The 16,207-nt window shown below is 35.9% G+C and overlaps 2 protein-coding genes across 6 annotated transcripts in view; one reads left to right on the top strand and one right to left on the bottom strand.

The window, feature by feature from the left end:
- The window catches only part of CENPP (centromere protein P), a 249,256-nt gene that overhangs the window by 184,117 nt on the left and 48,932 nt on the right, over positions 1-16,207 (bottom strand). The gene's annotated exons all lie outside the window — the stretch shown is intronic.
- OGN (osteoglycin) lies at positions 500-15,725 on the top strand. Its single transcript, XM_066368366.1, has 6 exons — positions 500-759; positions 2,814-2,907; positions 7,802-7,960; positions 10,648-10,850; positions 12,864-12,959; positions 13,708-15,725. The coding sequence occupies exons 1-6, from the start codon at positions 586-588 to the stop codon at positions 13,876-13,878; spliced, it is 897 nt and encodes a 298-aa protein (XP_066224463.1). The 5' UTR covers positions 500-585; the 3' UTR covers positions 13,879-15,725.

Below are 16,207 nucleotides of genomic sequence, written 5' to 3'. Positions count from 1 at the left end.
ATACTTTAAATTATGGCTTTTCCTATATTTTGTGCCACCTAAAAGTAAGTATTAATAGACTACTTTTCACAATGTTAAATTTAAAGTTTAAAACTGTTCTTAAAACTTGTTTTTGTTCATACTAATACAAATCAAGAGTTCTTATAAAGTAGCAAAGTTGAAATATGATATTTTAAACTCACATGAGACAGGACCTTAGGTCTTCGTTTTAACTATTTATACTACAGGTATCTTAACATTTCAAGTCCATAAAAGTAACTCTGTTCAAGGCACCTAATTATTAAAAAACTGAAATTATCAACACTGCTTGAATTTTTTGATAGAAAAGAAATAAAACCATTTTCTGAAACTGTTTTTTCAGAGCATCACTGATACAGAAAAACTTTTAGCATCTAATTAAAGATCACTAAGGGTTAAATACTTGTTCTCTGGCCCCTACTGCGTACACCCTGCCAAAAAGTACTCTAAGCTTTTAAATATTGCTTCGATGGTCTGCGTTTTTGCTTCCAGGGAAAAAGGAGTATTGTCCTTCAGTCAGCAAGGCCACTAGCTTATTAACTTCCAGTCACCTCAATCTTTGTGAAAATGAAGATCCTGCAGTCTGTGCTGCTCCTGTTACTGTTTGTGCCTCTGATAAAGCCAGCACCATCAACCCAGCAGACCTCACGCATCACCCATGATTATGGAACAGATAATTTTGAAGAAATCTTATTTACCCAAGATTATGAGGATCAATACCTGGATGGAAAAAATATTAAGGTACCTTATTTTTACTCTAAATTTATCTTCTAAAATAGTCTAGCACATTTAAATGCATGCTTTTAGTTTTTTTCTGAATGTATCTAATAAGGTATAAGGAAAGAAAAAGTACTTTAAGTGATTCAAAGTAATTAAAATGTGTCCCTAAAATTATATATTTAAAGTATGCATGCCTCTCAGATTAATAAATAATACCTGCAGTAAGCAAAGAGTATCTATAGTAACCAACACAAAAACTTAAGAAAAGCTAAACTTTAAGATTATCCCTGACCAGTTGAGATTTATATGTTAAGTAGTCTATACAATGCCCTATATTTAAATATTATCTCAAACTAAAATAAAAGATGTGTATTAGAAGAAACAGAGGGATTACCAATTTAAGGTTTATTATTTTAGGAAGCAATTGTTCAAGAAAATAAATAGGAAAGTACTGTTATTTAGTATGTATAGTATTTCACAATAACTTATGTCAACTACAAACAGTACCAAAAAATGAAAAACTACTTAATATGAAGCTTTCGTTTTAAATTAGCTTCAACAATTTAGACTCTATCAATTTGCACCAAGTAACTGTAATTGTCATTGAGTTAATACTTCACCACATCTTTCATACTCCACTCATATGGGGACTGAGTAATTCGTTGTGGTTTTCTTGGCACACCATGGATAAGGAAAAAGTTAATACAGCACATAAATATCTTTCGCTTGCCTATGACACACACACACACACACACACACACACACACACAGAGAAAAATGAGAAAGGCAGCCAAATACATAACTGTAGATTGCTTCAAAGTTTTTCTCCACTATAAATAAGATGGTAAAGATTAAGAGTAACCAGTTATAGTTGCTTCTTTTTCTTTATCTCTTTTTTCCTTCCTTTTTCTTTTTCTCATTTTCTCTCTCACACACACACATGAGCAAATGTTAACAACACATTTTCTTTCAACAAAGTTAGTTAACATGCTAGTATATATTATTTTTGCCCATCATTAAGACAAAAAAGGTATATAGTACCAGTCACAGCTTCAAATTTTAAAAGAAGGCCTAAGCTATTGGCTCACATGGATGATTTGAATCTATCAGTTATAATAATACTTTCAAAATTCCATGATCCCAAAAATGTAATAAGTAAAAGAAGTTCTCTGTTTTTTTTCTTTATGCTGCTTTAGAAGTCCGTCTTAATATAAACAAAATGAAGCAGAATTGACTGGAACTTAATATACAAAACACAGAGTAGAAGGACTGTTCAACCAGAACACATATGAGAGAATGAAGGAGTCAAGACTGAGATTAGTGGTAGAAACGCTTCCAAAGGGTAGAGAAAATAGGGCCTGACATAATATACTTGAGCCCAATGGCAAAAAATGTTCTCTCTCAGAAAATGAAAGAGAGAGCAACAAATGGTAAGGACCCAAATTCTCCCAGAGCTAACAGCCTGGAGCAGTGACCAAGTGTGGTGTGTGGGCTGGAATAAAGGACACCAAGGGCCAGGGTTTAATGGAGGCACACAGGTAACTAAGGGCCACTTCCAGAAGAGACAAAAAGAGCTTACTCAGTCCTATACATTTATGGCATGACTGGTGCTCTAGTTCTGTTCAACATGGTAGAATATAATGTCAGGAATTCACTTCAGGCAGAAACCATAAAGAGTAATTAAAAAGAGCTACTTTACACAAAAATAATCTCAAGACACTATCTTCATTTTAGGTTCCACCTCAGAAAAATTTTAATTCCAAGTCAGAAAATTCTCTCCTAGTTCCCATTTAGAATTTTAATATGTTCAAAATTTAGGAAGCACTGAGTTTGGTTTTTGGAGATAGAAAAGTAAAAAAGACCTAATTTTTATACTCAAGAAGCCCACAGTATAAAAGTAAAAACAAGCTAAACAAATATTTACATAATGTGATAAATGTATAAAACCCTAATAAAACATAAAAGAAATGCCATTAACTGTAACTATAAAAAGACAAACGTCCACGATCCCTCAGTTTTTATAATCAAAATTAGATTTTATCACACCTAATAATAAATTTTTATTTTTCAAATAGGAAAAAGAATCTATGATAATATCTGATGAGAAAAGTCTTCAATTACAAAAAGATGAAAGTTCAACACCATTACCCCCCAAGAAAGAAAATGATGGTAAGTATGAACAATCATTAATCTATTTTTTTAAAGGAGCTTTAATAAACAGCTTATTGTGGAACTTTACTCTTTATAGTAAATCAAAAACTGCCTCTGGATATAGTAAATCCAAACAGTAGAATTCTTTCTCCAGTGATAAAGTCAAACAGGTACATAGGGAGTGTACATCATTTCCTGTCTCGTGATACGAGTGAGAAACATTCAAGAACAACCAAAGCTTAACCCAAGTCTAGCTAGCCCCTACAAAGTATGTCTTTCAGTTTATAGAAAATCAATTCATGAAAGTTATAAAACACCAATTATTTTCAAACTCAGTCTTCGAACTTATAATGTTTCAACTTGATTTTTCAACTTTCTGATGGCTCCAAATGAGACTCATAATAAATTACACAAGATATTCAACACTCATTATAAAATTGAAATTATATTTCAAATGAATACTGTAATAGACTCAAGGAGGAAAAATCTAATCCAAATAACCTTAAACACAGTATTTTGTTAGGCTAAAGAAAAAAATAAGAAACAAATACTAAAATTCCAGTGATGGGGTTTGTAGCAATAACGAAACTACTTAACGCTTGTTCTAGGACTGAACAATGTAAACATACTGTGGATATGGAGAGCTAGGTTTCTCACTGTTAGAGAAGGATGGAAATACACAAAGGGGAAGGCTAGAATGAGCATTGTGGAGACAAACTGGAATGGAAGACATTACCATCAACTCATGGCTTTTACACAGATGCAGAAACAGATATAGGCATGTTTGTGTCACTACATGAACATGTATGCGTTGTGTATGTATGCCTTTGTGTGTATATATGTATACATAGTATATATATATACACACACGTGTGTATGTATGTGTATTATTACATATGGAGAGAGAGACAAATATACATGTATATATTTCCAAGTTCCCACTGCTGGGAAAGCCTAGAAGCAGTGAGATTCCAGAAGCAAGAGCGTATCCACACCCAAGTCTTGGTTTCTAAATACCATTCTCCATTAAAATTAACCAGTAGGCCTTGAGGAAACAGCTGATTTCAGGCTTGGGGCAGAGAAAAGGCAAGATTGGTCTGGGACATCTTACCAAGCCAGAAAATAAAGAAGTTCTCAAAGAATAATGGCGACATTTAACTTTTTAAGAATTAACCAAATATATTTTAAAATATATAGGTAAACCTATGTGCAAAAGATATACAAGACTTATACACTAAAATTTAGACAACAATGATCAGAGAAATTTAAAGAGGCCTAAATATATAGATATATGGTGTTCAATGACCAGAATACTCAACATTGTTAAGATATCAATTTTCTTAAATGTATCTGTTGATTCAGGCTTCTTTCTTTCTTTCTTTCTTTTTTTAATTAACAAGCTTACTCTAAAATTTATATGGAAATGCAAAGAACCTAAACCAGTCATAACAGTGAAAAATAAAGTTGAAGGATTTATACAACCTAATACCAACATTCATTATAAATCTATAGGAATCAAGATATTCTGGTATTAGCATAAAAATAAACAAATAGATTAATGGAACAGAATAAGAGTCAAGAAATAGACTTACACAATATGATAAACTGATTATTAACAATGGTGCCAATATAATTCAGTGACGAAAGACAATCTTATCAAAAAATGGGGCCCTGGTTGGTTTGCTCAGTGGTAGAGCATCAGCCCGTTGTGTGATGTCCCAGGTTCAATTCACCAACAGAGCACACAGGAGAATTGACCATCTGTTTCTCCACCCCTTCCCTTTCTCTCTCTCTCTTCCCCTCCAGCACCCTAGGCTCCACTAGAGCAAGTTGGCACAGGTGCTGAGGATGACACCAAGGTCTTGCCTCAGGCATTAAAATGGCTTGGGTTGCAAAAGAACAACAGCCCCAGATGGGCAGATCATCGCCCCCTGGTGGGCATGCTGGGTGGGTCCTAGTAGGGCACATGTGGGATTCTGTCTCTCTGCCTCCCTGCTTCTCATTTAAGAAAAAAAAAAAATAGTGCTGTCTGACCTGTGGTGGCACAGTAGATTAAGCATCAACCTGGAACACTGAGGTCACCAGTTCAAAACCCTGCGCTTGCCTGGTCATGGCACATACGAGAAGCAACTACTGTGAGTTGATGCTTCCCACTCCCCTCCCCACTTTCTCCTTTCTCTAAAATTAATTAATTAATTAAGTTTATTTAAAAAAATGGTTTGCCCTTCAAAAGACAATAAGAAAAGACAAGCCACAGACTAGAGGAAACATTTACAAAACATAAATCTATTAAATGACTTATATCTATAAATACATATATGCTCTTATAATTCAATAATACAAAAAAAGGTCCCATTTAAAAAATAGGCAAGAGATATGAATGGACATTTCACCAAAGAAAAGACGTGGATGGCAAACAGTATATAAACAGATCCTCGGCATCACTGGTCATTAGGAAAATACAAGTCAAAACATGATATACCACAACCCATTTTACTTGAATGGCTAAAATTAAAGAGTCCAACCATACAAAAATGTTGGTAAAGATGTGAGGCATCTGAAACAAACTCTCATGCACTGCTGACGGGAATACAAAATAGCACAATGACTACGGAAAACAGTTTGGGACTTTTCTCAAAAGGTACACATAAAAAAAAAAAGGTAAACATAAACCTACCCTAGGTATTTACCCCAGAAAACAAATGCATTAAGTGCACACAACCTGTACATAAATGTTCTTACTACACTTGATCCTAGCCGAAAGATTGAGAAGTGATGTATATACATAAATGTCTTCAGCAGTTTTCTTTGAAATACCCCAAAACTGAAACAACTGACATGTCCATAATAGATAACTATACATTGTGTATACTGACACAACGGAATACTACTCAGTAACAAAAAAAGATTGTACTACTGATACAAGCAACAAGAGATGAATCTCACAGTAACCATGCAGAATGAAAGAAGCCAAACATGAGAACATATCACATGACTGTTTTGATGCAAGACTGGGAGAAAGAGATTACCAAAGGGCATGAGAAAGCTGCTGTGATAAATATGTTAATAATCGAGATTGTGGTAATGGTTTCATGAGTATATATACATATGTCAAAAACTTACAAATTATATGTTAAATACATGCAATTTATTATATGTCATTTAATCACAAAAAAACTTAGATTAAGAAAATAAATAAAAAGAGTTTATAAAAGCTACCACTGGGTAATCTGTGACAATTTGATTATAAAAATAAATGTGATAGGGCCTGACCGATGGTGGCACAGCAGATAGAGCACAGACCTGGGATACTGAGGTTTCAGGCTTGAAACCCCGAGGTCACCAGCTTAAGCATGGGCTCATCTGGCTTGAGTGTAGGATCACTGACATAATCCCAAGGTCACTGGCTTGAACAAGGGGTCACAGGCTTAGCTGGAGCCACCTCCCCCTCGCCACCCCCCAAACCCTGGTCAAGGCACATATGAGAAGCAATCAATGAACAACTAAAGTACTGCAACTACAAGTTGATGCTTCTCATCTCTGTACCTCCTATCTGTCTTTCTTTCAATGAATGAATGTGATGGCAATGTATTATGACCCCTAGGATAAGGAATTCATAAGTTCATACTGACAGAAATAAATGAAAGAAAGAAAGAAAGAAAGAAAGAAAGAAAGAAAGAAAGAAAGAAAGAAAGAAAGAAAGAAAGAAATTAAGAAAGAGATGCTACTGCCTGACCTGTAGTGGTGCAGTGGATAAAACGTTGACATGAAATGCTGAGGTTGCTGGTTCAAATCCCCAAGCTTGCCCAGTCAAGGCACATATGAGAAACAACTACCTGGTAAGGCTTCTCCCCTGCACCAGCGTGTTTCTCTCTCTCTCTCTCTCTCTCTCTCTCTTTCTCTATCCTCTCTCTAAAATCAATAAATAAAATCTTTAAAAAAAAAAAAAGGAATGTTCTATCTTACAACAGAATACCAACTAACAAGTATGAAAAGAATGTTGGAATTGAAAATCATTATTTGGCAACTATCCTAGTGTTAAACAATTCAGGTAAAAATCAATTAATGATAAAACTAATGGGTGAATGATTAATGACAAATCAGATGTTTAAAATCTCAAAGTACTCCTCTGGAAGATACTTATTAATTACACAATGAAAAACATTTACTTTACAGAGTGAGAAACATGGTGGATACCAAATGAGCCAAGTGACTAAATACAGCGTGGTCAGGAATGGGACAAATAGATACCATGTGCTCCTTAATACATGGCAGTGAGGACCCTACATCATTTCCATGGTATTCCTACCAAAAATGGGGAACCTCAACAAACTCTAATTAAAAGACATTCTGCAAAATATATGCCCTAAAAAGTGAAATTTAAAAAAAGACTAATAAACTGTCCTAGGTTGAAAAAGACAAAAGAGGTCTACCAAGTAAAAGTAAGGAAGGCCAGCAGAGTGAAATGGAACCCCAGAAGTGCCTCTGATGACTCTCATTTTCAAGTTAATAGTTTGCTTATTTAACCAGTGGTTTCTAAACTCCTTAGTAGTCACCAATCTGAAATGTGTTTGTGCAGACCAAGTGATATATCAAGCTTGTATTTACCTTATTTCCTGCTTTACAAATGTTTTGGTATTTAAATGAAGAAATAGAATTCTTGATCAATTCAGCAATTAAAGGATCAATGCTAAAGCAGAGAATAAAAGAGACTGTGAATTACAAATCCTACATTAAAATTCTGGTGAATTATCAGTTACAAGTCTCTAGAACGATGGTATCTTTCCTATCACCTGTAACTCTAGAAAATACCTTTTCAAGTCAGTAATAACATTCATAATAGCAATAATTTTATCAGTAGAGGCCCAATATTTAGAATTGTTTATACCTTTATGATTTTTTTCCCAACTAGAAATGCCCACGTGCCTGCTGTGTGTTTGTTTAAGTGGCTCTGTATATTGTGAAGAAGTTGACATTGATGCTGTACCACCTTTGCCAAAGGAATCAGCCTATCTTTATGCACGATTCAACAAAATTAAAAAGCTGACTGCCAAAGATTTTGCAGAAATACGTAAGTTAGTTTTAAATAAGATATTAATATTAACTCATGTTAGTATTTAATTAATATAAATACAAGATTCTAGGTACTTGCAACCTATCTCATCTAGGGTAGTCACTACTGTCATTTTTAAGTACCTTCCTCATTTCACAACCCACTGATTCGTTGGTGAAATCTCCTGTCCATTCAGAGCTTCCCTGTCATCTTTTTCTACTGGTGACCTTGGTGTCTAAGTTAACAGCTCATTAGCACATACATGAGAAGGCAAACTGTCTTCTCAACCCCAATACTTCAAGATCCATTTGCCTCAGCCAGGGAACAGCACAACACAATATTGTATTTTCTACCTTCACTATAAAAGCATAGAAACTGTTTTTCCTTACTTTAACTCATGTTTCTTAAATCTGGCTGCATGATTTAAAATATCTGGAGAAGCATTTAAGAAATACTGGACTTAGATTATGCTAAATGAAATAAGCCAGTCAGAGAAAAGACAAGTACCATATGATTTCAATTATATGTGGACTCTAATGAACAAAATAAACTCACAAACAAAATGGATACAGGCTCACAGACACAGAGAACAGACTGACAGATGTCAGAGGGGAAGGAGGTTGGAGGCTGGGTGAAAAAGGTGATGGGATTAAGGAAAGGGAAAAAACAGTGTGGTGCTAACTGGAGGGCAAGAGGGTGGAGGAGGAAGAAGAGGGTCAAGGGGGATCAGCGGTGATGGAGACTTGACTTAGGGTGCTGAATGCATGGTGCGGCGTACAGATGTTTTATGGAATGGTACACCTGAAACCTATGTAATTTTATTAACCAATGTCACCCCAACAAATTCAATTCAAAAAGTAAAGTGCTGAAAGGAAAAAAACACAAAAAAACTTATACCTGGCAGGCTCCAAGTCACCCAGAGGTTCTAACTGAGGTCTGGGGAGAGGCCCAGGCACCATCATTAAACACAACCAAACTCCTCAGATGATTCTAATTTGGCACTAGTGTCCTTCCTGAGTCATTCATTTTGGACTTCTGGCGCCATGTCAAACCTTACAACAACCTGCCACTAAGGCACTACCATGGCACACCAAAATCCCCCGCTGCCATGGGATCTAGTACCAGGCCTAGATCACTAATCCTCTAGATTCCTATGCTGCCAAGTGTTTGCACAGTAAGAAATGCACACTGGCCCCACTACACAGTCACAAGAGAAATCGTAACTGGATTCATGTGGCCTCTGGCAGCTCCAGCTGGCTGAAGTACAGTTGTTCCTCATTATGTGTTGGTTCCATATTTTCAAACTCACACTTGCTAAATTTATTTGTAAACCCAAAATCAGTATTTGCAGCATTTTCAGTGTCATCTGCAGACATACGCCTAGTGCAAAACAATAAATAAGTAAATATTGAGTGACCCACATGAGGCTGAATAAGGCAGTGCTTTGATCTTTTGTTTCTGCTCTTACACTATAAACAAGAGCACCCTTCACTCTACTTAGTGCCACAGTTTTCACATTGTTGCCCTTTACGCTGTTTAACCCTTTGAGTAGTGAGTTTTTTATGCTTGCTGATCCCCGGGAATGAGTTTCTTCAAAAAATGAAATTAGTTCCGGTTTTATTACCTTAAAATCATGTTTGTTTGATAATCAATGTATGGAAACAAGAAGAACATACATTTGCTTTTTTTTAATGTTGGCTTACACATTTTTAAAATAAAAATTTTTGTACGATCGTACTCTGGATGGTCAGAAGGCACGAGGATGTACATGAACGTTTGTACTACACAAAGGGTTAAAATGGTCCCAAGTGCAGTGCTGCAATGCTGTCTAATGGTCCTTCATGCGAGAAGGCTGTGATGTGCCTTATGAAGATAATACATGTGTTAGTTGATCTTCATTCAAGTGTGACTTACAGCGCTAATGGCTGTTGAGTCCAATGTTAATGTATCAACAATATATACTAAAAAAGATGTCTTTAAAAAGAAACACACATAAAATTATGTACTGATCAGCTGATGAAAATGTGTGACCACAGGCTTTAAGGAACCTAGCCCTGTATTTCCCTAGTAACAGTGGTTCTATATTTACTAAGTCAGTGTTTCCAGCAATTTTATACACATGACTATCTCAAATGATGAGAAGCAACTATATTTCCTAATTGTTCCAGATGTACAAAGGTGGTACACACATACACATGCAATCTGAATTTCTCTCTTAGTCTGCATCACTTGAACAAATCGGAATATTTTTGTCTGTTGTTGTTAAGCAATAAGGCACAGAAAGATTAAGATGACATACTCACAATGGCAATGTATGTTGGCAAAAAATCCAAAAATAATTTATTTATATGATTCTATTCAATCAAATGTAATGCTTACTTTCCATGATTTGCAACAAGAATTTCTTTCCAACTTCTTGAGCATCCTAAGAATTCAGAGTCAGAAGGATTCTATTGTTTCCTTCTAAATGTGATATTCTAGAACTCCAGTCAGAAAGGTCATCAGTGTCGAGTACCCAGTAGATGCTCAGCATTCATTCAATAAAATTTCCTGAGCTCCTTATAATAGAAGATACTCTATTAGACACTAAAAATAAAAGACGTCCGATGACCTGTTAAACAAATGCTTTTCTTCAATCCACTTAAATGATAATTCCTTATTTTTGTATACTTTCTGTATTTTTCATATATTTTTTTCCCTTCAAGCTAATTTAAGAAGACTTGATTTTACGGGAAATTTGATTGAAGATATAGAAGACAGTACTTTTTCAAAACTTTCTCTGTTAGAAGAACTTACACTAGCTGAAAATCAACTATTGAAACTTCCAGTTCTTCCTCCCAAGCTTACTTTATTTAATGCAAAATACAACAAAATCAAAAGTAGAGGAATCAAAGCAAATACATTCAAAGTAAGTATTTTACAGTATGTATACAATATCAGTTTTATACAAACAATGATAATATGATTAAAGAAAGGGAAAATCTGTTAGAAGTAGAATTTGGTTTTATGCTTTAAGACTATTTTAATTTAATAAATAAAGACATAATTTACATAATAAATAGCCATACCATTAGGCTTATTTTGTCCAGTGTATACACTGGACAATATATAGCCTCACACAATATATAGCCTTGATCTTGTTTCACAGACTACTTCATGTCCCATCTCTTCTACTTATCTATACAGCAAATATTTATTTATAGAGACATCATTCTTACCCTCATGGCATCAAACCTGTACAAAAGCTCAAAATGGTAGTTTCCCTATCTTTTTCCTTATAATATTAGTAATTTACCAATGCCATAAAAAATAACCTTCTAGAAGTAAACACTGAATTTTATTTTTAATACTTAGATGTATTAGACCATAAAATTATATAGGTAGCCTCTCTTTTTAATTCCATGACAGCACCTAAAACAAAATCATCTATGTAGTAAAAATTGAATAATTTAGTAATTCAAGAAAATACATGTACAGGAAAAAGGGGAGGTTGATCTACTGTGACTGGGGTAGCCTGGTTGTCTCAAAATGGATGGTCTATGGAGAAGTAATCGGCTCAGCCCAGGATTTCCATAGCTCTGATAAACTCTTTCTGGTCCTGAAAGGAAGCCCAGATAAAAAGGCTTATGCTATTGTTAGCAAGAGACAACCTCATTCAAAAGGAAGGTAGCTTGTAGCAATTAGCACCTAAAACTATCAAATATTCATTATCATCAAGTTATGCTAATCACACAATGTACAATCTGTCCACAAAAGTACAACCGGTCAGAAAATGTAAAAATATTCCATTCTCCTTTTCTCTGTCTACATTTAAGGAGCCCTCCTTCAAATTTAAGGGACATTCTAGAGACTCATCAAAGTTACACAGAATGTAAGGGACTCAGGGGACTTTTAAAAACTAAACTCACTTTAAAAACAAATAAAAACCCCTGTAATTTGAAGATACATAATTTGAATAACTGGCTTGTTAAAGATCTACAGGAAGTGATCAGCATTTCACAAAAGGAATGTTTGAATATTTTTTATTTTACACATGCATTACAGAAGGGATTCATGACAAGTGTGCATGGAAATGATAAACTCGGCTACTCTGCAGTTTTGTTTAAAACCCTAAGCTGCAAAAGCCACCAGTAAAATCAAGTTATTCTAACCCAAGTAAAGAGAGAGGCCCATTGGGGAAGACAGGAGCTTGGGGCTCGTAAGGTGAATGGTAGAATGCTCAAGAAAGGATTAAAATCATAGCAACTTAATTCTAAAAAAAACAAAATCAGTAAACTCTGCTATAGGATGCATATCAAAAGTAAGGTAAAAGATTAATGTCAGGGGAAACTACAACATGAAATCATATTATAAAATTATTCACAAAAATGGGTTACTGATAATGAAGAATAATACAATATCAAGCACTAAAAAGGGGGAAATTTTTTATCTAAGAAAGTATTTAATAAATTGATTTAGGAAAAATCTTACTAACAAGCATATACATCTCCTAGGAGAATTCATTTTGCTACAGTTGAAGCTAGAGGTGCAATACAAGCTACGGCAACACCAGGAGCCAAACTCAATCCTGCACAGGGACTGACCTCATTAGCTGCTCCTAAAACAAAGTCAAAGAGCCCCAGACATCAGCATGAGGGCTGAGGTTGGACAGAGCTGGGGAATTAGAGATCAGATGAGCAGAAAGAAATGTGGAGATGCAGCAGGGCTCTCTCCTAACCAAAAAAATTCCCCAAGCCAAAATACTATCATAGCAATGATAAACACTATGAACAAGTATCTATCAGTATCTATATGTATATACAAATGCGCGCGCGTGAGTGTGTGTGTGTGTGTGTGTGTGTGTGTGTGTGTGTGTGTGTAGAATTTGGACTGAAGAAATGCACTGACCTCACGGAAGTATAAAAGTGCCCTTTCCTTACAGAAACTGAATAACCTGTCCTTCCTGTATTTGGACCACAATGCACTGGAATCTGTGCCTCTTAATTTACCAGAAAGTTTGCGTGTAATTCATCTTCAGGTAGGATTTTACTTCTTTCACAATATCTGACTTTAATTTTAATTAGTAAGGGTCAATCTTCTGACTCATTAGGACATTCACACTCACAGGTAAATTCTGCCCACCAAGTATTAATGCTGAGCCCAATGCATTCTCCTGCCCACTAATCCGTCGGTCTAAAGCACCATGAAAGGACGAGCAACACCAGGCCTGAGGTCTGCTCTCAAACTAGTGTTTGCCTCCAGCTGTGCACTTAGTATCTCCTATTAGTTAACCTGGCCCGTGGATTTGAAGTTAGGGGCACTAAAACCTAAAGCTTATGTTTCTTTCTCCAAACAGCTGTAATACTTTGCTTTTGAAGAGTTTCTGACTGACTTTATTGTTCAGCATCAACTTGAAGGAAAGAAAAGTAGAGAGGGACTAAAAATAAACTAAAATTGATCTTCCAGCATTACAAGATCTCCTATTTGTTCTTTTTACTTCCTTAAAGACTATTTAAGGACACAGTATGCATTTTGAGTTGACACTCTAGAATAGGATACTTTATAAAGTTAGTATAATAGCAAGTAGTCTGTTCTTCCAAAGTCACTCTGTAGACTTAAAAAAAAAAGCCTCAGATTGCACAGAGAGGGTTTTATTACCATAAGGATAAACAATATGTACAATACTTTAAAAATCACTTTTTAGATAAAATATTCTGATCCCCTTGCATAGCATACAAAAGATCGATTTCAGATATCTGAACATTTTTTTCCCTTTTATTTTCCAGTTTAACAACATAACTTCAATTACAGATGATACTTTCTGCAAGGCTAATGACACCCGTTATATTCGGAACCACATTGAAGAGATACGCTTGGAGGGAAATCCCATTGTCCTGGGAAAGCATCCCAACAGTTTTATCTGCTTAAAAAGATTGCCGATAGGGTCATACTTTTAGCCACTATCAATGCGGCATATAAACTAAAGTACACACATACTTACAATTTGTCACAAGTGTCTAAAGGAGTGTGAATATCTGTATAATATTAACTCTGTATACCACTATGAAGGAATTTTTTGTTTGTTTGTTTGTTTTTTTCTGTATTTTTCTGAAGCCAGAAACGAGGAGAGACAGTCAGACAAGACTCTCGCATGCGCCCGACTGGGATCCACCCAGCACGCCCACCAGGGGGCGATGCTCTGCCCCTCCGGGGCGTCGCTCTGTTACGACCACTCTAGTGCCTGGGGCAGAGGCCGAGGAGCCATCCCCAGCGCCCGGGCCATCTTTGCTCCAGTGGAGCCTCGGCTGCGGGAGGGGAAGAGAGAGACAGATTGGAAGGAGAGGGGGAGGGTGGAGAAGCAGATGGGCGCTTCTCCTGTGTGCCCTGGCCGGGAATCGAACCCGGGACTTCTGCACGCCAGGCCGCCGCTCTACCACTGAGCCAACCGACCAGGGCCAGGAATTTTGTTTTTTAAGAAAAGATGTTCCAAAGCTTACATATAACAACAGAAAAAAAGACTAATAAGTTCAAAACAGAGTAACATGAAAATATTGAAACAGCATTACAAACTCCTTGTAGTTTATAGTGGGATGACATTTAAAAGGCATGTTTTTATGTAAATACCCAAATTTAAGAAGCATTATTTCTATTATTAATGAAGTGAGGATAAGTCCAAGAAACTTTCAACTGTTTGTCTTTTGTGGCCTTTGCTGGATCCCTAAAGCATTAAAAGCTGACGTTCCAAAAACTATGAAAAGCTTAATATTTCCAATGATCTCTTGTTTTTCTTTCATAATTCATACACTATTCATTATGAAGTAAAAACTTTGTTTTCTATTAAGGTAGCTATTATATTTTTATTTAGCCTGAGAAATAAGGAATATCTCATATCTAGTCAAAACTTTCCAAATACAGCATAATTTTACTCCCTGATAAAGAGTTAACATAGTAATGTTCAATATTGTTCTGCTTTGTAGTCTCACAGTTAAAAGCTTTAATAAAATAGCATAAAATCCTCTTTTATCTAAATATTAACATTCTAAATCTAGGATAAAACATTTTAAGAAGTCAAGCAAATCAAAATCAGTACGTTTATATAATATATAAAACAAGAATAACAAAAACAGCAATTAGGCTTTCTACTGTAAAGTCTTGCAAATATGATAATGCAAAATAATTCCTTTTTACACTACAAAAATAAAAATCCTATCAATAAATTTGCCTGAATGTAAGACATGAAAACAAAATGAATTCTGTGGTGTTATTACAATTCACCCTCTGAAACACATCCATGTTCATGCAAGTTCTGAGCAACATTTCTCAAGACCCATAACTAATACCTTCAAGGATGAGAATTCATAGTCAATTTTAATGGTGAAGATTTATGATGAGAGAATGCTGCCAGAGTCAAGTTCCTAAAATAACTTCCAACTTGTCCAAATCCCACTCAAAAAGTCTTAGTTTCCACATTTTGGGGTTACACACAAAATCATTAGTGCCTTAGAAACATAAGTTTGAACTGTGTATATAAAAATTACCATAAGCCTGATCTGTGGTGGCACAGTGGATAAAGCGTCAACCTGGAACGCTGAGGTCGCTGGTTGAAAACCCTTGGCTTGCCTGGTCAAGGTACATACAGGAAGCAACTACTACAAATTGATGCTTTCCATTCCTCCCCAGTCCCCCCTGCCCCTCTCTCTTTCTCTCTCTCTCTCTCTCTCTCTCTCCTTTCTCTAAATAAATAAATGAAATCTTAAAAGAAAATACCAACATTGTTTCCAAATAAATTACACATTAGAATCAAGTTGGTCTCTGTATATTATTCCTAGAACAAATACTTATTCCTATTTTTAAGCATTTGCTTCCATGTTTTCCTTTCCTAGCATGACCTTCTATCTGTTTTTCAATTTTTTCCCAATTTCTCAAGGTTGAATGACCCCAAAATGAAACTTTTGCATTAAATGATCTGTGATCTCTTTTATTTATTTATTTATTTATTTTTTTTGAGAGAGAGAGAGAGAGAGAGAGAGACAAAAAAGGAGAGAGAGGGCCCTGGCCGGGTGGCTCAGCGGTAGAGCGTCGGCCTAGCGTGCGGAGGACCCGGGTTCGATTCCCGGCCAGGGCACACAGGAGAAGCGCCCATTTGCTTCTCCACCCCTCCGCCGCGCTTTCCTCTCTGTCTCTCTCTTCCCCTCCCGCAGCCCAGGCTCCATTGGAGCAAACATGGCCCGGGCGCTGGGGATGGCTCTGTGGCCTCTGCCCCAGGCTAGAGTGGCTCTGGTCGCA

The sequence above is a fragment of the Saccopteryx leptura genome, chromosome 2, assembly GCF_036850995.1.
Source record: "Saccopteryx leptura isolate mSacLep1 chromosome 2, mSacLep1_pri_phased_curated, whole genome shotgun sequence".
NCBI classification, from domain to species: Eukaryota; Metazoa; Chordata; class Mammalia; order Chiroptera; family Emballonuridae; genus Saccopteryx; species Saccopteryx leptura.
The sequence above is the reverse complement of the archived record's forward strand: the minus strand, read 5'-3'. Positions and strand labels throughout refer to the sequence as shown.